This window comes from Sinohyriopsis cumingii, unplaced genomic scaffold (genome assembly GCF_028554795.1).
Source record: "Sinohyriopsis cumingii isolate HCF-2022 unplaced genomic scaffold, ASM2855479v2 utg000744l, whole genome shotgun sequence".
In the NCBI taxonomy this organism is placed as follows: Eukaryota; Metazoa; Mollusca; class Bivalvia; order Unionida; family Unionidae; genus Sinohyriopsis; species Sinohyriopsis cumingii.
Genome location: NW_028315928.1, coordinates 27,094 through 45,171, shown reverse-complemented (window position 1 = coordinate 45,171; position 18,078 = coordinate 27,094). Strand labels below are relative to the sequence as shown.

General features: G+C 33.9%; 1 protein-coding gene across 1 annotated transcript in view; it reads left to right on the top strand.

The window, feature by feature from the left end:
* Nucleotides 1-17,791, top strand: part of LOC149773243 (zwei Ig domain protein zig-8-like) — a 299,146-nt gene extending 281,355 nt beyond the window's left edge. Inside the window, exons 5-8 of the mRNA XM_089946557.1 lie at nt 13,663-13,686; nt 16,041-16,331; nt 16,854-16,877; nt 17,485-17,791. Coding sequence (XP_089802683.1) covers nt 13,663-13,686; nt 16,041-16,331; nt 16,854-16,877; nt 17,485-17,618 — 473 coding nt within the window. The 3' untranslated portion in view covers nt 17,619-17,791. The remainder of the gene's footprint in view (nt 1-13,662; nt 13,687-16,040; nt 16,332-16,853; nt 16,878-17,484) is intronic.
* The last annotated feature ends 287 nt before the right edge of the window (nt 17,792-18,078 follow it).

Sequence of the window (18,078 nt, the reverse complement as noted above, 5' to 3'; positions counted from 1 at the left end):
ACGTGGATAATTTGCTATCTACGGTGCTGTGCTCGGCCTGCAACGTAGTTAATTTACCGTCAACGGTATTGTAGTTGACGTCGACGTATTTTTTCGTCGCGGCATCTTCGTCGGATGTTGGATCTCTTAATACTGTTATCTTGTTTCCGTTCATGCTGAGTTCACCTGTCATTGTGTCGCCGGTGCTTCTTACACGATTAGCAACACTTTTTGTAATTTCATCTCTTATGGTTTTAAATGATATACTTGAATCCCTGATTCTACCTCCGTCAGTAAACACAGGAATATTATCCGTGACCGCACCGAGTACTCGTCGAATTATATCATTCCATTTGATATTGCTAGTTTTTAGTTTTCCGTATCGGTCCTGAAAAAGAACAACCTCATCTGGGTCAATTCCAGCCAGGCTCATAATATGAGCGAGTTCATCTTTAGTCGCGTACTTCGACAAATCAATGTCGGATTTTTTTTTCTTACTGGCAGAAGAAGATCTTCCATAAATATCAACCATTATAATAAGACCTGTTGTTTAAAACGAAGCGGTTACTTGTGTAATCATGCACGACTTTATTAGGTGGTTTGGACGACTTTGATATAGCGTCGAGTACATTAATTACTTCACTTCCGCATATTGGCGGATCCGTCATTGTTTGTGTTGGTAGCGTTGAATACCAAACCGCTGCGTGAAGTGGTGCGACATACTTGATAAAAACTCACGAGGTGGAGCTAGCCCGTACGAATCAAAATAAACGATTCCACGTGGATCAATTGCGTATGCGGTCCAGTGAGTACCAGGTCCGGAACGTTCATCGAGATTAATGATACCCGTTTCAGCACTGTTTGGTCGGTCCGGTAATTGATCTCGCATAAAAACACCTCTGAAGTTTTTTTATTTTTAGTTGTTTAACAGCATCAAGTACATCAAAATTTGATTCTGGAATCAGCTAAGTGATCCTGGAAGCCTCAGACCTCTTCCCCAACGAGACCCCGGTAATCTTAATCCGGTCCTTCTTTTTTTTAATCCTCGCCCTGTCGCTTTCTTTAGAGCCATTCCAGCAGCGGTTCCAACAGTACCTAGCGCCGCTGCCTTTGCTACGGCAGGTGCCGCTGCGGAAATTAATGCTGGAATAGCCGCGAGAAGTGGAAAAATACCGCTTGTTTTAATTGAGTCTTTAACCGCACCCGCAGAGAGATTAAGTTTGACGCCTGTCTTTGATTGTTTAGCGCTGTTGAAATGTTTAAGTTGACGTTCTGATAATGATAGTTTATTTTGACCGCCCGTGATCTGATCTCGCTTTAGTGATAATTTCATTCCGCAGTTTTTTGCTGAATTTGATTGAAGGTTTTTAATCTGACCAGGAGTCAGACTGACACTAACGTTATGATATGGCATTTTATGATAATACTTATGTTTAATAACGTGATTAAAGATTTTCCACTGGTGCATCAACGACTCTCATTCGTCCACTACCACCTTCAAGTAACATCGCTTTGTCACTGAGTATGACAGCGTTTGCTCTGTAGGCGCCGCGAATAAGGGGTGGACCAGCTATATCAGGCGGAAGGTTTCCAACACGAGCTCGAAAGTGTATATCAACGACAGATTGCTTGGATAAATCAAGATGCTCCAGCGAAAAATAATAAATCGGATATAGATTTATAAAATCTAACTGTGATATTTGTAGCCCAGTATCAACATTTTGATCGCGCCCCATAAATGATAATAAACGGTGATATACACGGGCTACATGATTTTCCTCAAAATTTATTAAAATATCTTCTGATGGTTCCTGATGCCCATTTATTCGTAACGAAACCTCGGTGACACCAAGTTTGTCAAATATCATATGAGAATGTTCTTGATTATTATTTCGGTGATTATCTTGTAGAGCAATAAATATATGTCGTGGCGCAGAAATACCCTGCTGTGATGCTATATTCCATGTAAATAAACCAACAATAGAACATTGAGCAGCATCTGTTGTTACTGTCAACCATGATAATAATGATTTACCGCCTGAATCCATAAAAGAGAGTAATTTTTGTTCCTCAGTAATTGATGGAGTCATCACTGGCGTCCACAATGAAAGTTTTGTCAGTATTTCTTTACCAGCATCACCAGCAGGTCTCCAGATTGCATTATTATCATCAGTTTTTCTTACAAGCACAACTGTGTGTTTAGCCCCGAAGATAACTTTTCTAACATTTCTGCAAAATCCAAAGATATGGGATAATGGAATCGCGAATGAGAAATTTCTACGATTACCTTTTAACATCGATCGTCGTGATGAAAATCCTAAATTGAAATCTGTATTAGAATCATGAACAACCGGACACACATCAGCATCAGCGTTATTGACAAAATTTCTTGGTCGTCTTATACTATACTGTCTGCTGTCTGGGTGATTAGAAGTGTCTTTAGCGAACGTCATTGTCGGACCGGCTGATCTTGTGTAATCATCAGAATATCTCGATAGACCAATTATTGTTGTAGCAACATCAACATCATTCTGAATTGATTCAATATTTCTTCCATCAATCATGTATGTAGCACTACTGAACAGTGCCATAATCCCATTATTAACACAACCGATTCTAACATCACCTCCGTACTCAGTATCATCTGCTTTTATATTTTCACCTTCTACTTCAATAAACGCTTCGGCGGGTAAGAAATATCTACTTGGATCCTGAACTTGTAATTCGATTCGACTACGTTGATTTGGTTCTCGTGCGTCATAAGAATAAAATTGATAATCGCGTATTGATTCGTCTTTGAGAACGGGTGCGTCTATATCAAACGCTGGGTCAGATACACGTTTAAACATTTTATTATAATTGTAATGATCTAAATCATGGTCGCCTTGACTTACCAAGGACACGAAGACCGCTTCCTGCTATTAAACTTGAAGCTACATTTTTTTTCTGCTTCTTCAGATAATTCCGCTAGTTTTTGATTTGCAGCTTGATTTATTATTTTACTGACATTTGCTGGCATAACTTCAGTGTTGGCCAGTTTTATTGGTTGCTGCTGTTTTCTTCGTACTAATCGAGCTAGTCTGTCCTTGACAGTCGATAACGCTTTACTGGCAAGATTACCAATGGCGCCAGGAATTTTATCACGAACAGCCTCAATAGCCTTCATCCCTAATTGTTTTGCAATCGGTATTGCTTTTGGAGCCATCCTTCTAAATAGACCCTGAACAACATCACCAAGTCCATCTCCGTAAATTGTTTTGTAATTTGGCAGTCGTGAGTTTACTACCCTGACTATGATCGGTCTACGTTGAGCAGTGTGTATAATCATTTTTATATACTAATTAATTAATTGTTTAGTCGCTGTAATAATCATCGGCAATTTCATCAATAAGAGAACGATAAATACTGCGATCAATAATACCGCCATGAAATAATCTTCGGCAAATATCAGATATTTCATTGGTTATTTCTGGAGAATTATTTCCTGCTCGTTTTCCTCCAATCAGTATTTCTAGCCTTTCTACGTCAGAAAGAATACTGTTAGGACAAGTAATAAGACCACTTCCCAAACCGCTTCCAGTGGAACCTGATTCTTCTGGAGATTTTGATTGTCTCATTAAGCTTACATCCTGCTTAAATTTTATATACCCTGGATCATTAATATTAGCACGTGATTTCGTAGACGCAAAATATAATGCAGGAAACCAACTTTCAGGAACCATCATTTTAAGATATTCAGGTTTCACATATTTTTCTCTGTTTTTATATTGAAACGCAGCAATATTAACTAATTTATCTCGGTCAGTAAAAGTATTAAGAGCTTCATCGGTAAACATATCTACAGGTTGAATATTTTTTCCTGGTTGTTTTGTCTGCTGCAGAGGTGGAGAAGATTGTGCTTGTGGTTGCTGTATTTTTTCAAAATATTTATCTATTGCTCTAATAAATGCAATATATCTAGTATCAATGTTTCTAGCTTGATCAACTCCATGGTGTATACGACAAATCCATTTGTACCAATTTTCACGACTTATAGCATCATTGGCATACTCGGATTTTAAAACTTTATCTCGTTGATCATAACTTTGCATGGCAAACTTAGCTAATTCATCTGTTTTTTTAAGTTGCTTTATGTAATTATCACTTTTTTCTGCAAATTTATCGTTTATATCAACTTTAGACCTTGCTTGCTGCGTTTCTGGTGTGCGATCCTCCTCATCACCTATTTTAGTACTATCCTCAGATATTTCTTCGCCGACGGCTTGAGGTTGAGCTGCAGCTATTTCAGTTGGAAGATGTCGTAAAACCTTTTTTGTTTTCTTGGTTCTTTCTGCTATTTCTTTAGTCTGCGCAGCGGTTTGCTTTAATACTTGAAGAATACCCTTCTTCTTTTTCTTCTCCTCGTCGTCATCATCCTCATCATCCTTAAAATCTCCCCATACCATTAGTAATTGTTGTAATGGGTTTAAATAACTCTTCTGTACCTTCTGTAAATTCAACTTGTGATTGTTGCTGCTCTTGTAGGTTTTCTCTAAATGAATATCTAACAGGAAGAAATTTCTTTATTGCTTCTAATCTTTCTCGAGCTAATCTAGCAGTATGTGATTCCTTGGCTGGTGGCATTTTATTAATATAATAATTTTTAATTGATAGCAGCAGAGGGGGCGGGGACCTCATTTTTTGGTCAATCTATATTAATCATTTTTTCTTGTAAAAAAAAGGGTGACCATTCCCCACAGTGGTCTGTTCGCCCCCTCTGCTGCTATTGTACACCCACTATTAAAAAAACGTTTAGCTAGAGCGTTCCTAGTAAGTATCTTTGCTGTAGATCTCAGCTTTAATTTTCTTGACCTCTTTGCCGTAGATCTCAGTGTTAATTGTCTTTAATATTTTGCTGTACATCTCAGCGTTAATGTTATGGTCCACGTTGCTGGGATAAATTCCGTTGATATCTGACGAATCCCAGCTTGATACGAGAAGTGGTTTTAGGTACCATGTGTAGCAATTTCGCATTATTCAACCTTTTATTGAATCCATGGAGGCGGGCTGTACAGTAATCTAATAAGCAGATTAGTTTGCTCATCCTTGACTTAATCTACCCATCTAATTTAATTAACCAGGGTCCGATAACATCCATGACATTTCCTTGTTTTAACATTGCTCTGTGAGAAAGCTATATCTCGGAAAAGTCATGAGAAGAATATATGTTCCCATTAGGCATGCGTGTGCGTTCATTAATATTGTATGAAAATAGATAATTGCCTCATGGTATTGAATATGAATTCTAACTTACAAGGAATATAAATGTCTAACAGGAAATATCTTGAAAGGTGTAAAATCCGCATTTTGTGTTAATTGTCACCCATTTTGTGTTAATTGTCAATGCGTCTCTTGTAAATTCAATGATTTACACTGATAATATGTTTTTATCTTAATGATTCAAAAATCAATAAATGTGCTATCTTTCTAAGTTAAATTACAACTATAATACTCATTACCATAAATTTCGTCCGTTACCAATATATTGGATTTTCATTCACATTTCTTTCTCTATTCGTCCCTCTATAGGCGAACAATATTCTTCCGGTTGAAGTGCTTGCATGAAGCAAATGCTATCTTGCCGTTAGTACATCAACCTAAAAAGCAGACTTTGGTTGTCATGTTTTCCACATATCAATTGCAAACGCTACCAAATAGATTAATTTTAGACAAAGTTTTATTCCAACAAATGTGTTTATCCCAGAAAGGTACAACGAATACATGTAATTTTCAGGGTTATGATAAATGTACAAATGTATTAGTCACCTAAAGGAATATCTAATTAAAATGTTGTCCCGTTATTTATTTAAGTGCTAAATTAATTCAGAGCATGGTTGCATTCAATCTTTTGCATCAAATGTCCTTGAGGATCCAAATCACCAAAGCGTTTAAAACTGTTATTTCTCCCATTGTTGTTACATTTCTTTCAGACTGTATGTTTTACATGTTCCTTTCTTATGCCGCTTTATTCTCATTGTTTAGTTTTATCATATCTTCTTGGTTATTTGAGAATGTCACGTCACTCCTACTCATTTAAATATGTTGGCCATTGTAATTTAAATATGTGATGAATTGTTTCAACACTCAATGTTCTAATACTATTCAATTTAGATTTTGACTTTAGCTGGTTTTAATTAACAGACGACGTTTCCAAACATTTTTGCATTCTTTTTTGTACTGAGCAGAAGGGATTTTCTTATATTAATTAATTGCCATCTGCGATCCAGGATGTTAAATATTCAGTACTATCAATTGTCCTCCTTTAACTGGTGTATTATGTCATAATAAGAGAGCATTAATGTCTGCAAATAAAAAGGTACCAATGAATTTTTGCCGCCTTACTTACATTCTATTATAATATTGTAAGAAATAGTCTTACATATATCAATTTTGAATAAAATCTGTAGTACATTAATGATTAAAAAGTATATTCTTAGTAACTGGACCACAGTTAAAATATTGGTTTGCATCTAATATTTTTTTTTCTTCTATTTAACTCTGTTTAAATGGATCTATCATATCTTAAAAATGAATTGGGTTTTATCGCTGATAAACTTAACGGTCATGACATCTATCAGAAAGATTAGTTATACGATTTAAAAGGAAAGAATAGTTACAAATGATCATACCAAATGGAAAATACAACAAAGTAACTGGAAAATTTAGTAGACAAGAAGTTGGAAACAAATGAACAGCAAAGAAATAAAGAAAACATTCGAAATTTTGGCGAATGCGTGAATAGCAAAAAAATATGTCATCATATATAGTGATACCTGGAGTGACATCTTCGATGACTAAATTACTTAAAACATATTAACGCAAACTTAAGTGATAACTGAATAACCCGAAAGGGACAAAGATGTCTTGCTGGTCAAATATCATTCTGGATAGAATCTCTTCTTTATGCATCGCGTGCCAGTTCAATATCTTGTCAACATTTACATGTCAAAGTCAAACAGATCAAAGATACACAAGCGCTAGACTTTTAGAACGAAACGAACAAGTTGTATGGAGCTAGTTCACGATAACGAAATCACTGAACTGAAATTTTGATCGATGGGTACTGCGTGTTGTTTAATAGACGCATGTTTTCCTTTGACAGTTGACTTAGTTATATTTTACAAATACAATTCCGAGCATCAATATTATTACAATAATGGCGAAATTTAAACAAAACCCAGTTGTTTTTTAATGTGCATTATCAAAGTCAAAGAGGAAATTGCTGCTAAAACTGACGATGCATGCAGGATTGATATCGAGTGTTTAAAATACCATACATAAGTTTTAACAATTCCTAACAATAAGAGCACAGTGTTCACAACTAATGACAATATTAATTGCTATCATTCTAGGAATATTTTCCTAGACCAGGTCAGACTGCTACTGTAGCATAGTGGTTAGAGCATCCGCCGCGGATGTGGGAGGTCGCGGGTTCAAACCCAGGCCTTTTCATACCAAGGACTCATACAAATGGTACTAACAGCTGCCTCGCTAAGTGCTCAGCATTAAGAGGTTAGTGTTAGGACTGGTCAGCCTGGTGTCAGGATAATGTGACTGGGTGGGACATGAAGCTGCATGTCTGCGGCATGATGCACAGTCCTCGATATCACTATAAACTGTCAAACTGCAAGCCATCGTAGTGATATGACTGACAAACTATTAAAACTACGTTAAAATACAAATCACACACACACACACACACACACACACACACACACACACACACACGGACAACCAGGTCAATAGTACCAAATGCTGCTTCTATAAACGTTATTGCTATTTGCTAGAAACAAATGATTGCTGAAAGAAACTACATATTTCGCCAGGAAAAATATTTACTAATTTGTCACAATCAGATGAGTGCAAGTGACACTCAATAAATAACATACCATATTATCCTAATTAAATTATAAAAATCGGGCTTATGCTCCTTTCTAAATACTAAATCTTTAAGGCGACAAATGGTTTCTTTATATTTAATAAGAAATAATCGATTAAAGTCTTGTTTTCTCAGGAAGTGTTTAAAAAGCTGCTGCTGAAAGTAATTGTGATAACATGTAGAGTAATAAATATTGTATTATCCAGAGGAAATCGATATGTCTGTTTCAAAAAGGAAACAGATATAACTTATGATTAATTTTTGTATCCTCGCCTGATTTTTGCAAGCAGTAAAGATATTTATGCCGATTTAATGAGAATTGGAACAGCCCTAGTGGGAATTGATGCTGGTATATTTAATACCTTAAAATTCTCCAAAAAAATCACAATTTTCAATTGTTTCTCTCGAAATGTTGGAAATGAACAGAGGAAACGATACTATGAAACAAAAAGGAAGCGCCTAAAACAATATTGAATTGAACAAACAAAGAAAACGCCACTGTATTACCTGAAGTAAAAATTAAACGAACTCCTCACCAATACGAAACACCAACAAATTAATTAAAACAGATACATTGTAAACATATACACTTAATAGTATTAAGAACAGATGCAGCACATAGTGTTAACCATACATACACCGAGTAGTATAAACAATTAATCAAGCTCCAATTAGTATTAACACAATATATATGTATACGTTACGGATCACTGCCATCTCACCTCTGTCTGCGTGGGTTCGAGTCTGGGATTCGGCCAATGTGGGTATGTGAGAAAGCTTGCCAGTAGCTTCTCGCGGGTCGATGGTTCTTCCCGGGGTTTTCCCGGGTTCTTCCTCCACCATTAATACTGGCCGCCATGCATAGCCTGTCGTGTGCTGAAAAATGACGTTAAATCCCACAACAACAACAACAATGAAGAAAACAAATATACACTGAGTAATATTAAGAAAACAAACTGCAAGTAGTATTATCAATATATACACCGAGTAGTATTAACAATTCATACACCGATCAGTATAAACAAAGTAAACTCTAAGTAGTATTAACAATAAATATGCATTCTTAAAGTGGTTGTTCCATTGATATGACACTATAAACCAATCATTATCTTTTCCATATACTTAATTGTGATGCATATGCAATAAAATGGAACATAAGGAATCAAACCTCGATCAATATTCAACCGTTGATAAAAAATTACTATGACATGACGGGGCACAAACTAGTGTACGAAATACTGAATAATGACATGATGAAACACAGATAAAGGTATGAGATACTGAATAATGACATGATGAAACACAGATAAAGGTATGAGATACTGAATAATGACATGATGAAACACAGATAAAGCTATGAGATACTGAATAATGACATGATGAAACACAGATAAAGGTATGAGATACTGAATAATGACATGATGAAACACAGATAAAGGTATGAGATACTGAATAATGACATGATGGAAGATACACTAATGTATAATATACTCAATAATGGCACAATAGAACACACCAATGTCTGAGATACTGAATAATGGCAGGATGGAACACACACTAGTGTATGATATACTGAATAAGTCAGAGGGAAATTAATGAAAAATATCTCAGTCGGGTTATGAATGTTTTTAGGGTATTCAGTAAATTTGTTCTCTCAGACATAATATACACTACTCATTCTTTCCGACAAGATACGTACTTTGCGTGAATTTGTTGCAACTAAAATTCGATCTGGTACGAAGAACACTATCATAAAATAAACCTAAGCCCATTCATACTACTGGGTGGGGAATTCAATAGTTCATTATGAAAACAGAATAAATGAGAAAAAGTGGACAGAATAATCGCAGCAAAATCTTTCAGTCGTAATATTTATTTATCCATTCCGAAATCAAGAGACGTCATCACTGATTTCGATACTTACAAAGGAAAATCATTTTCATCTATCACTGAGATTACCTCATGCATTTCAAAGAACCATAAAACGTGTTACTTTATGTTTTTACGATTGTAAAAATACAAAACTTGTGCTAAATATCATTCAAACTAAGATACAATCAGTTTTGATTTTGTAGTTAGTATTCGCCGAACATTTATGTACAATACAATATACAACATAAACTGCCTTGTAGAGATAACCATGTAATTATAATAGATTCCGTCGATATATTAGATTAATGGTTAAAATTACATATTCGTTTATAATAAAACGTTATATGTGACTGACCATTTTGCAAACTTACCAAGTCCTGATAAAAAAAGAACATTAATATAATTAGCTATTAAATGTACGAGAAAATATTTTATTTGTTCTTGATTTGTTATCGGTTTAGTAGTAGTGTTATCCTCCCATGATAAACTGGTTTCCTCTCAACCAATATGTTATACAAATCATTTTATTTCTTTCAGAAAACTATATTATAGAATGTCACCCAATAACTTTATTGTACTCAATTCTGGCTTTTAAAAAATGATAATAATTGACAGCATCCCGAGTTAGTATTTCTAAAAGATGTAAGACCTATTGGACAGTAATTTCCAGTAATGTCGGATAGTGAAGTCATATTTGATCAAATTCCCATGCAGGTCTTGGAAGATGATGATAAAAGGTAGTTGTTATTATTAATTTCTGTCATTTCATAATTTGAGTCTAGGCCTCTCCTTTTTTGTCTCGAAGTTATCAGACACACCGTGACAAAAACCGCGCATTGCGAATGACTGATATCATATATGCTGTCTAGTCCCTGGGCCAAGCGTTCTACTACTGGGATTTATATAAGTTATGGAAACAATCTGGTTTGTATAACATTTTGTTTCCATAGTATTTATGAAACATTATGACCTAAAAAGCTTACTTTGCGAGACCTTTGTTGTTTGTATGACAAAGAATAACGTGTAAACTAGACCAAGAAACTTCTGGATTAAGATTAGCCGGTAACTTTTGTATTTGTCCTATAAAAAGCAATATGTAATATAGGCCTATGCATGTCGCTACGTGAGACATTTTATATTTGTGCATTTTAATAGAGTAACAAATCAATGTCAAAATGCTGTTTGGATATTTGAAAACTATGATTGCAGTCCGGTGGATCCAAGCTATGTAGGTCATAACATTTTATCTACATTCAAATACATGGACTTCATTATAACACACACACACACACACACACACACACACACACCATTATAGTAGAGAGACATATCAATTGTAGCCAAATCATTTCAGTAGTTAAACAATATAGCTCGTTACTCAAGCATCGTTTATTTTTAACTGCGGTGCGCTCCTTAGCTTTTTCGCCCAATGTTCATGTAGAAAAATGGGGGGAAATGGATGTTGTGGATTGATATTTGCCATTAATATAATCACTTACGTGCGTTATACATTTCCATTGCACAGTGAGGCTTGTTTGTTGTTATTTGATGTTATCATTGTATAGGTTAGGGACTTAATACAAAGTAACGCACCAATGCATATATACGTCATTTAAGGGATTCAAGCGCTACTAGACTTAAACATACATTGGTAACATATCCTTGATTCTATGAGATATGAAAGTTGTTAGAAATCTGTGTCTTCCATTTTAAAGATGCAAGATGAATTCATAAATAATTCCGTAGTATACATGAACCCATTCAATGTGGCCATTCTACGAAAATTCGATTTATGTGATGATTTTATAGCACTAATTGTTACGAATCTGCGTTTATAAACTAAGTAAGAGAAAGAAGCAAAACTAACGGGTTTTGTAAAACTTTCGAATTAACTCAGCAAAGTTTTATCAGAAAAATGTAAGGGAAGCTTACAGTATTATGAACTGAATAAAAAAATCATCATAAAATGTTCTACGTCAAACAATTTTTCATAGATCCCATGCAAACTACACTCTTGATATCATATAATAAAATTGTATACCGGTCTAGACAAACTTACTCTCTAACATCTTGACTATGGATATTAGAATTGTATACCGGTCTACACATACTCTCTAACATCTTGACTGTGGATGATAGAATTGTATACTGGTCTACAAAGATTTACTATTAAGCATCTTGGCTTGCAGATGATCATTAATATTGATAGTAATGAATAAAAGGTACACATAATATAGACACAATAATGAAATAAACGTTAAATATGCATATTTATTATATGCTTATATTTTTCTTCGTTAACTTTACATTGTCAGAATTGTGCAATATTACTCGATACTGAACTCGCGTTCAAATACACATATTGCATTCACATGCATAAAGGAACTACTTTCTATTGTAAACAAACAATGGACGCAGACACCAGCACTTTTGATTTGTAAACAAAGCATGTACACTTGCATAGTGGGCGCTTTACGTTTTGTTGTTTAAATTTGTTTTTGAATGAACTAAAGCAGATGTGTCGTGGACTGTCACATACCAGCTGCTTTGGCACATTCCGCGTTAACTTTGTTGATACAATGTTTGGGATTTAGGCTAGCTATACGTCAGACGCAAGAAAGGGTTCTTACAAATAACATACAAGTGACAAGTCATATACTGTCTTCTTTAGCTGGTGATAAAAATGGCAAAAAATATACTTACAGTTTTACATCCTGAATTTCCTCAAAATGTACTTTCTTAGTTCTGCAAATCCGAATTACACGAGCCATTTCATAGGTTCTCAGTCTTGATTACACATTTGGAAATTGTACTGTAATTCCGAATATAAGTGCAATTACATCCTCCTTACTGAACTCAAAATGAAATAAGCATTAAATCCATGGTGCCTTTTTGATAATTGCAATTGGAAGACTTCATATTTATCCCACATCATGATTTCAAACATTCAATGACACAAAAAGAAACACGTTTGCAGATGTCAACACGCTTCTCCCTCGCTTCTTCATTCCTATGTATTTCATCTGGAATTGTCACATATAAATCCAGTCTATAATAACGAAATTTCGTAGAATCGAACAAAATACCAAAATATATTAATTTCAGATCAAATAAAAAGTTGTTGCAGTGCGTATTCATTCACAATATGACTCCAAATTTAAATTTTAACTAGACACGCCATTTTCTTTTGAAAGTTATGTCGAGCGCGCGAGCGCGCGACTAAGTTCAAATGTATCTAGGCGGAGTTATGTGCGCAGCAGGAAACAAAGCAGCAACATACAGGGTTTGAAGATCTTGATAGCGTCTGCAGGTACACGTGAAACAAGTATGTTCACAAACACTTGTTTAAGAGCGTCTAAAAGCGTACGTGCAACAAAAACGTTATCTAATTCTCATTTGAGAGCGTTTACAAGTACGTTCGTAAACGTGTTTTAAGAGCACAAACTGGTTTTAATTACTTTGGTTTAACACTGTTTTGTTAAGCTATGAGTGAGGGTCTACTTGCTGGGAGAGATATCGGGCAGAATAAATATTATGCTGATAATAACATGGCTTCCATAGTAACATGGCCTCCAGCCCAAACGGTTTCACTTATTGTCCATCTCTCTCATCGTTTGTGAATATTTACACGGAGAGAATATATTTGCCTGTTAGTTCTGTATGGTTTACTACTTGCAGTGTTTAGAGATAAATCTGAATTTTTTAAAATGTTTATTCGTCTTTCGGCGCTTGTATGATTTTATGTTGAATATAACTCACAACAAAATACACAATAAACTGATAGGCAATAATGAAAAACAATTCTAAAATGAATTAATGAAGCATACACTTTTCTGAGCAGTGAGATGCTGCAGTATAGAAAAGGTTTAATGGTATTTCCTTTATTTTTCCAGATCCAGGTGAAAGTCGTAATGATGGTAAGTGTTTTATCCATTTTTAAGAGAATGTTTTTATTACAAACTCAGGAAACATAACTTGGCTTGAAAGCATATCACTTCTAAATATTTGTTGTTGATTTTGAATATGAATGTTAGGATATTTCGTGTTTATGTCAATAAGTTAACAATTTTATTTATGTTTGTTGCCATCTTAAGTATGCTTTTGTTGTTGTTCTTCACACCAACACCAACCCCCAAACAATTATTCATCGCATCCTCGCAGCATCTACAACAAATTTTACGTAAAACGCAAACGAATGAGTCATAATCGTAATTAGATTACATCATTATGCACTTTTCATATTGCCAATTAGTGTTGCAATTAAAAATTAAAGGATGCACTCAAAATAATGACCAAACTTAACGTGTAATGTATATTGCTTCATACATGAATCATATCACTACATCAGGTTTTTCACGGTTATCTGACTCAATATGTGCTTGGGAAAAAATAATAATTAACGTCCTTTCCTGGATCTGATTCAGTCAATGAAGGCGCGAGGAATATGCATAATAACCAAATGTGAGCATCAGCTAACTGATAGTTTAGAAATATAACACAATATAAAAGAAACAAGACTTAAGATATCAAAATATGCGAAATATCCCATTATGAAGTTTACATTTTAATAAAGAGTTTATTTTTTGTTAGAATTTACTAATTAATGTCTTTTTAAATGAAAAATAAATAAATAGATCTGAACAGTGCCATAAGCTAGATTTAGTGTTGACCTTTTGTGATGTGATACTTTATGACGATTTTTCTGTGACATACGTTACAACTAACTCATAATCACAGTGTCATCAGCTTACAGTGGATGTATGTGCCGTTTCAAACGTTAGTATACATTGGAGTAAATATGTTAATCATTGATTATGCTACATGTATGTCAACACGAGTTCAAGAAGGCAGAAATGTCAAACAATGCTTGTACTTAATCATATAATAACTTTTGGGGGAACTCAGTCCATAATACGGTAAGGCCCTCTTAGATTTTCATTTCAAAACTTTGATAACTAAATTATTTGTTACGGTATGTTACATAGTTTATTGCCCTAGAGTCGTGAAACACGATAAATTAAAAAGACATAGCACACTTTTGGGATCTTTTTCAAACACTTGCAACTCTTATATTAAACTTCTATAGAAGTTTGGTGATGTGGAATAGCTTACTGAGCAGAATGTGTACAGTTCATGAAGAATTTATTTGGATAAATCCGATACGAAAAATAAATCGACATTTGTTAGAATTGGTAGAATGCCTTATAATATTGTAACGTTGTTTAAGATAACGAAATATTGGTTAATAATTAGTCGTCATATGAAGCAAAATACATACAGCTTGTGTCCTGAAATGTTACTTGATAGTGTTGTTATACCATAAAGCTAACTCATGATGGACTTATATTATCTAGTCAAGTATTTTACGAAGCCTTACTTTTTGAAGGTGCTGGTGAAATAATTTGTTTTCTAGATATTGTAAAAAAAATGAGTCATATAATTGCATTCAAAACTGGAATACTGGCTTAAAATATTTGATAATTTTACTATCATTGACATCATGAAAATATAATTATCTGAAACTATAGAACTGCATTACATAAACTAAGTGTGTCATCACATAAATTGGAAATCATGCGATATATAGCCTAAGACTCCTATATAAGACCGAATATGTAAAATATGCTCATTTATGCAGATGAAGACCATTTGTCTTGAATTTCCACTCTATCTGAAACTAAGCAATAACTTATACTTATGAATTATTGGAGTAAACCTAATATAGTTATGTGTGTCACTTTTATTTCGAATTATATTGTATGTCTTACTTGAAAGTTAAATATGTTTGTTTATGGGGGGGGGGGGTTTGGTCAGAACTGATGCTTTACTTCAGTTGACTGCCTAGACTGACGCCTTAGAATACATAATGAAAATATTAAAACACATAAAATGTCTCACTACTGAGGTATGTACGAGGTTTGTTTGAAGTCTGTTTTTCTAGCTTGTATTGACCTCAAGGCATCAATCTTCGCCAGGTCTCCTTAAACGAGCAAATACCACTTAACTGTTCTAATCACGTAATGTCCACAAACTTAATTTACATTTTCATATCATTTCTTGTTTCACAATTGTGTAACCCATCAGTTACACACATACATGCATACATACACACATACATACGTACATAACTCTATATATATATATATATATATATATATATATATATATATATATATATATATATATACACACATATATAGTTATATTGGTAGGTTGTCTTCTAATGTTATCTTTAACAACAAGACTTCCATGCGTCCCTCTCTTTTTTCAGCAATTTCAATAAGTGGGAAGAATTTTGTGGACAAGGGAAATCCAATAATTCTGTTGTGCAATGCCACTGGCGAATACAGGCCTCCATTTGATATAGACTGGTTCAAAGATGGAATAAAACTGAAATCCGATTCTACAAGGGAGATAGTTATAACCAAACCGAGAGAAAGAGAGCTTAAGACATTTTACAGCAAACTAGAGATAGAAAAAAGTAGAATGGAAGATGCAGGGAATTACATATGCCGAAGTTCAGATTTGTTAGTTGCCAGTACACATGTAACGGTCTTAAATAGTAAGGATATTTCCTTATAGTGTTTAATGTTGAAATAATTTCATATTTCAAACTCTTTGATGTCATTTTGTGTCATTATACAGATAATTATTTAATTATTTTGCACATATAATCTTCTTTGCTTTATGTTTAATTGTTTCTGTTAATGTTGGTCTTCTTTGTGGTGAATGTTTTGTATGAAAATTCGGAAATATGATTCTAAGCTACTTTGCTATGATGTATATATATATATATATATATATATATATATATATATATATATATATATATATATATATATATATATATATCAGATATAAACTATGAGTTAATTAGTAAATTATTCACATTCATATTATGTTTTCTCGAGTCTTATACTTGCTATGTTTTAGACAGATGTAATACCACCTAAAGACGTCACAAAGCACTTCACGACATTACATAAGCAAAATGCGTAAAGTCCGAGACATGAATTTATTCTTGAAGAAATTTCATGAAAATGATATTGTCAAAAACGTTAAAATTACGATGTTTGTCTTCCAGCCGACAGAATATCCATGAAACGTGGTGAGTATTCAACATTTATTAAGGCATATGTCATTTATATAATTTTGATGGCATTTAATATAATCAAATGTCCTATGTATGTATGTATGTATGTATGTATGTATGTATGTATGTAGGTAGGTATGTATGTATGTATGTATGTATGTATGTATGTATGTATGTATGGATCATTCATGCATGCGGAGCGTTAGTATCCAAACAAAAATCCTTCAAATCAGCACCAAACGTGTGCGCTCTAATAATATTATTTCATTAAACACATTATATTTATTTATATGTATTTCTCTTGAAATCCTCAACATTCGTTAGTATGATGGTCATGGAAATTAATTATGCATGTATGTCTGTCTCTCTCTGTCTCTGTCTCTATGTCTCTATCTGTTTCTTTCTCACTGTCTCTCTCTTCTCCCTCTCACTTTCTCTCTTTTTTTTCTCTCTCTGTCGCTCTCTCTCTCTCTCTCTCTCTCTCTCTCTCTCTATATATATATATATATATATATATATATATATATATGTATGTGTGTGTGTGTGTGTGTGTGTATGTGCGAGTGAGAGAGGGGTGTGGTATGGAACCCAGACAGTAATTTTCTACGTATAATCATTTCAGAAACATCTGCAGGAACTTCGTCACAAGGTGGATATTCGTTCACTAAAAGTACAAGAGGTGAATCGGAAAAAGTAGTCCAAATACTTCTCATCATTTTTGTCATAATCATATATAACTTTAGATGGTACAGTTAACGTAATTAAAGTATGGAGCTTGATAAATTATAAAATCCTTTGATTTATGTGTGTTCTTGTGTGAAATTGCTACTTAATATTCCTACTAATAGATAGAATTCCAATACAGAATGTTATGATGTCAAAAAATCCAAGGTACTTTTCTTGCTTGGATGTTCTATTCCAACGGAATATATATATATATATATATATATATATATATATATATATATATATATATATATATATATATATATATATATATATATAATCAATAACATCATTAACCAAATGAGAACTACAGAAGTTATTACCACAAATTCTGATATGAAGTGTCTTTCATTCATTGACGTGAAGAATGTCTCAGAAATCAATGGAGTATATAGGCGACAGTATTTTAATGGGATATTTGTGATCTTCATTATCATGGCGGCAGATTGATGATCGAAAATGCTGCGTATCACCTGTAATATATATATAC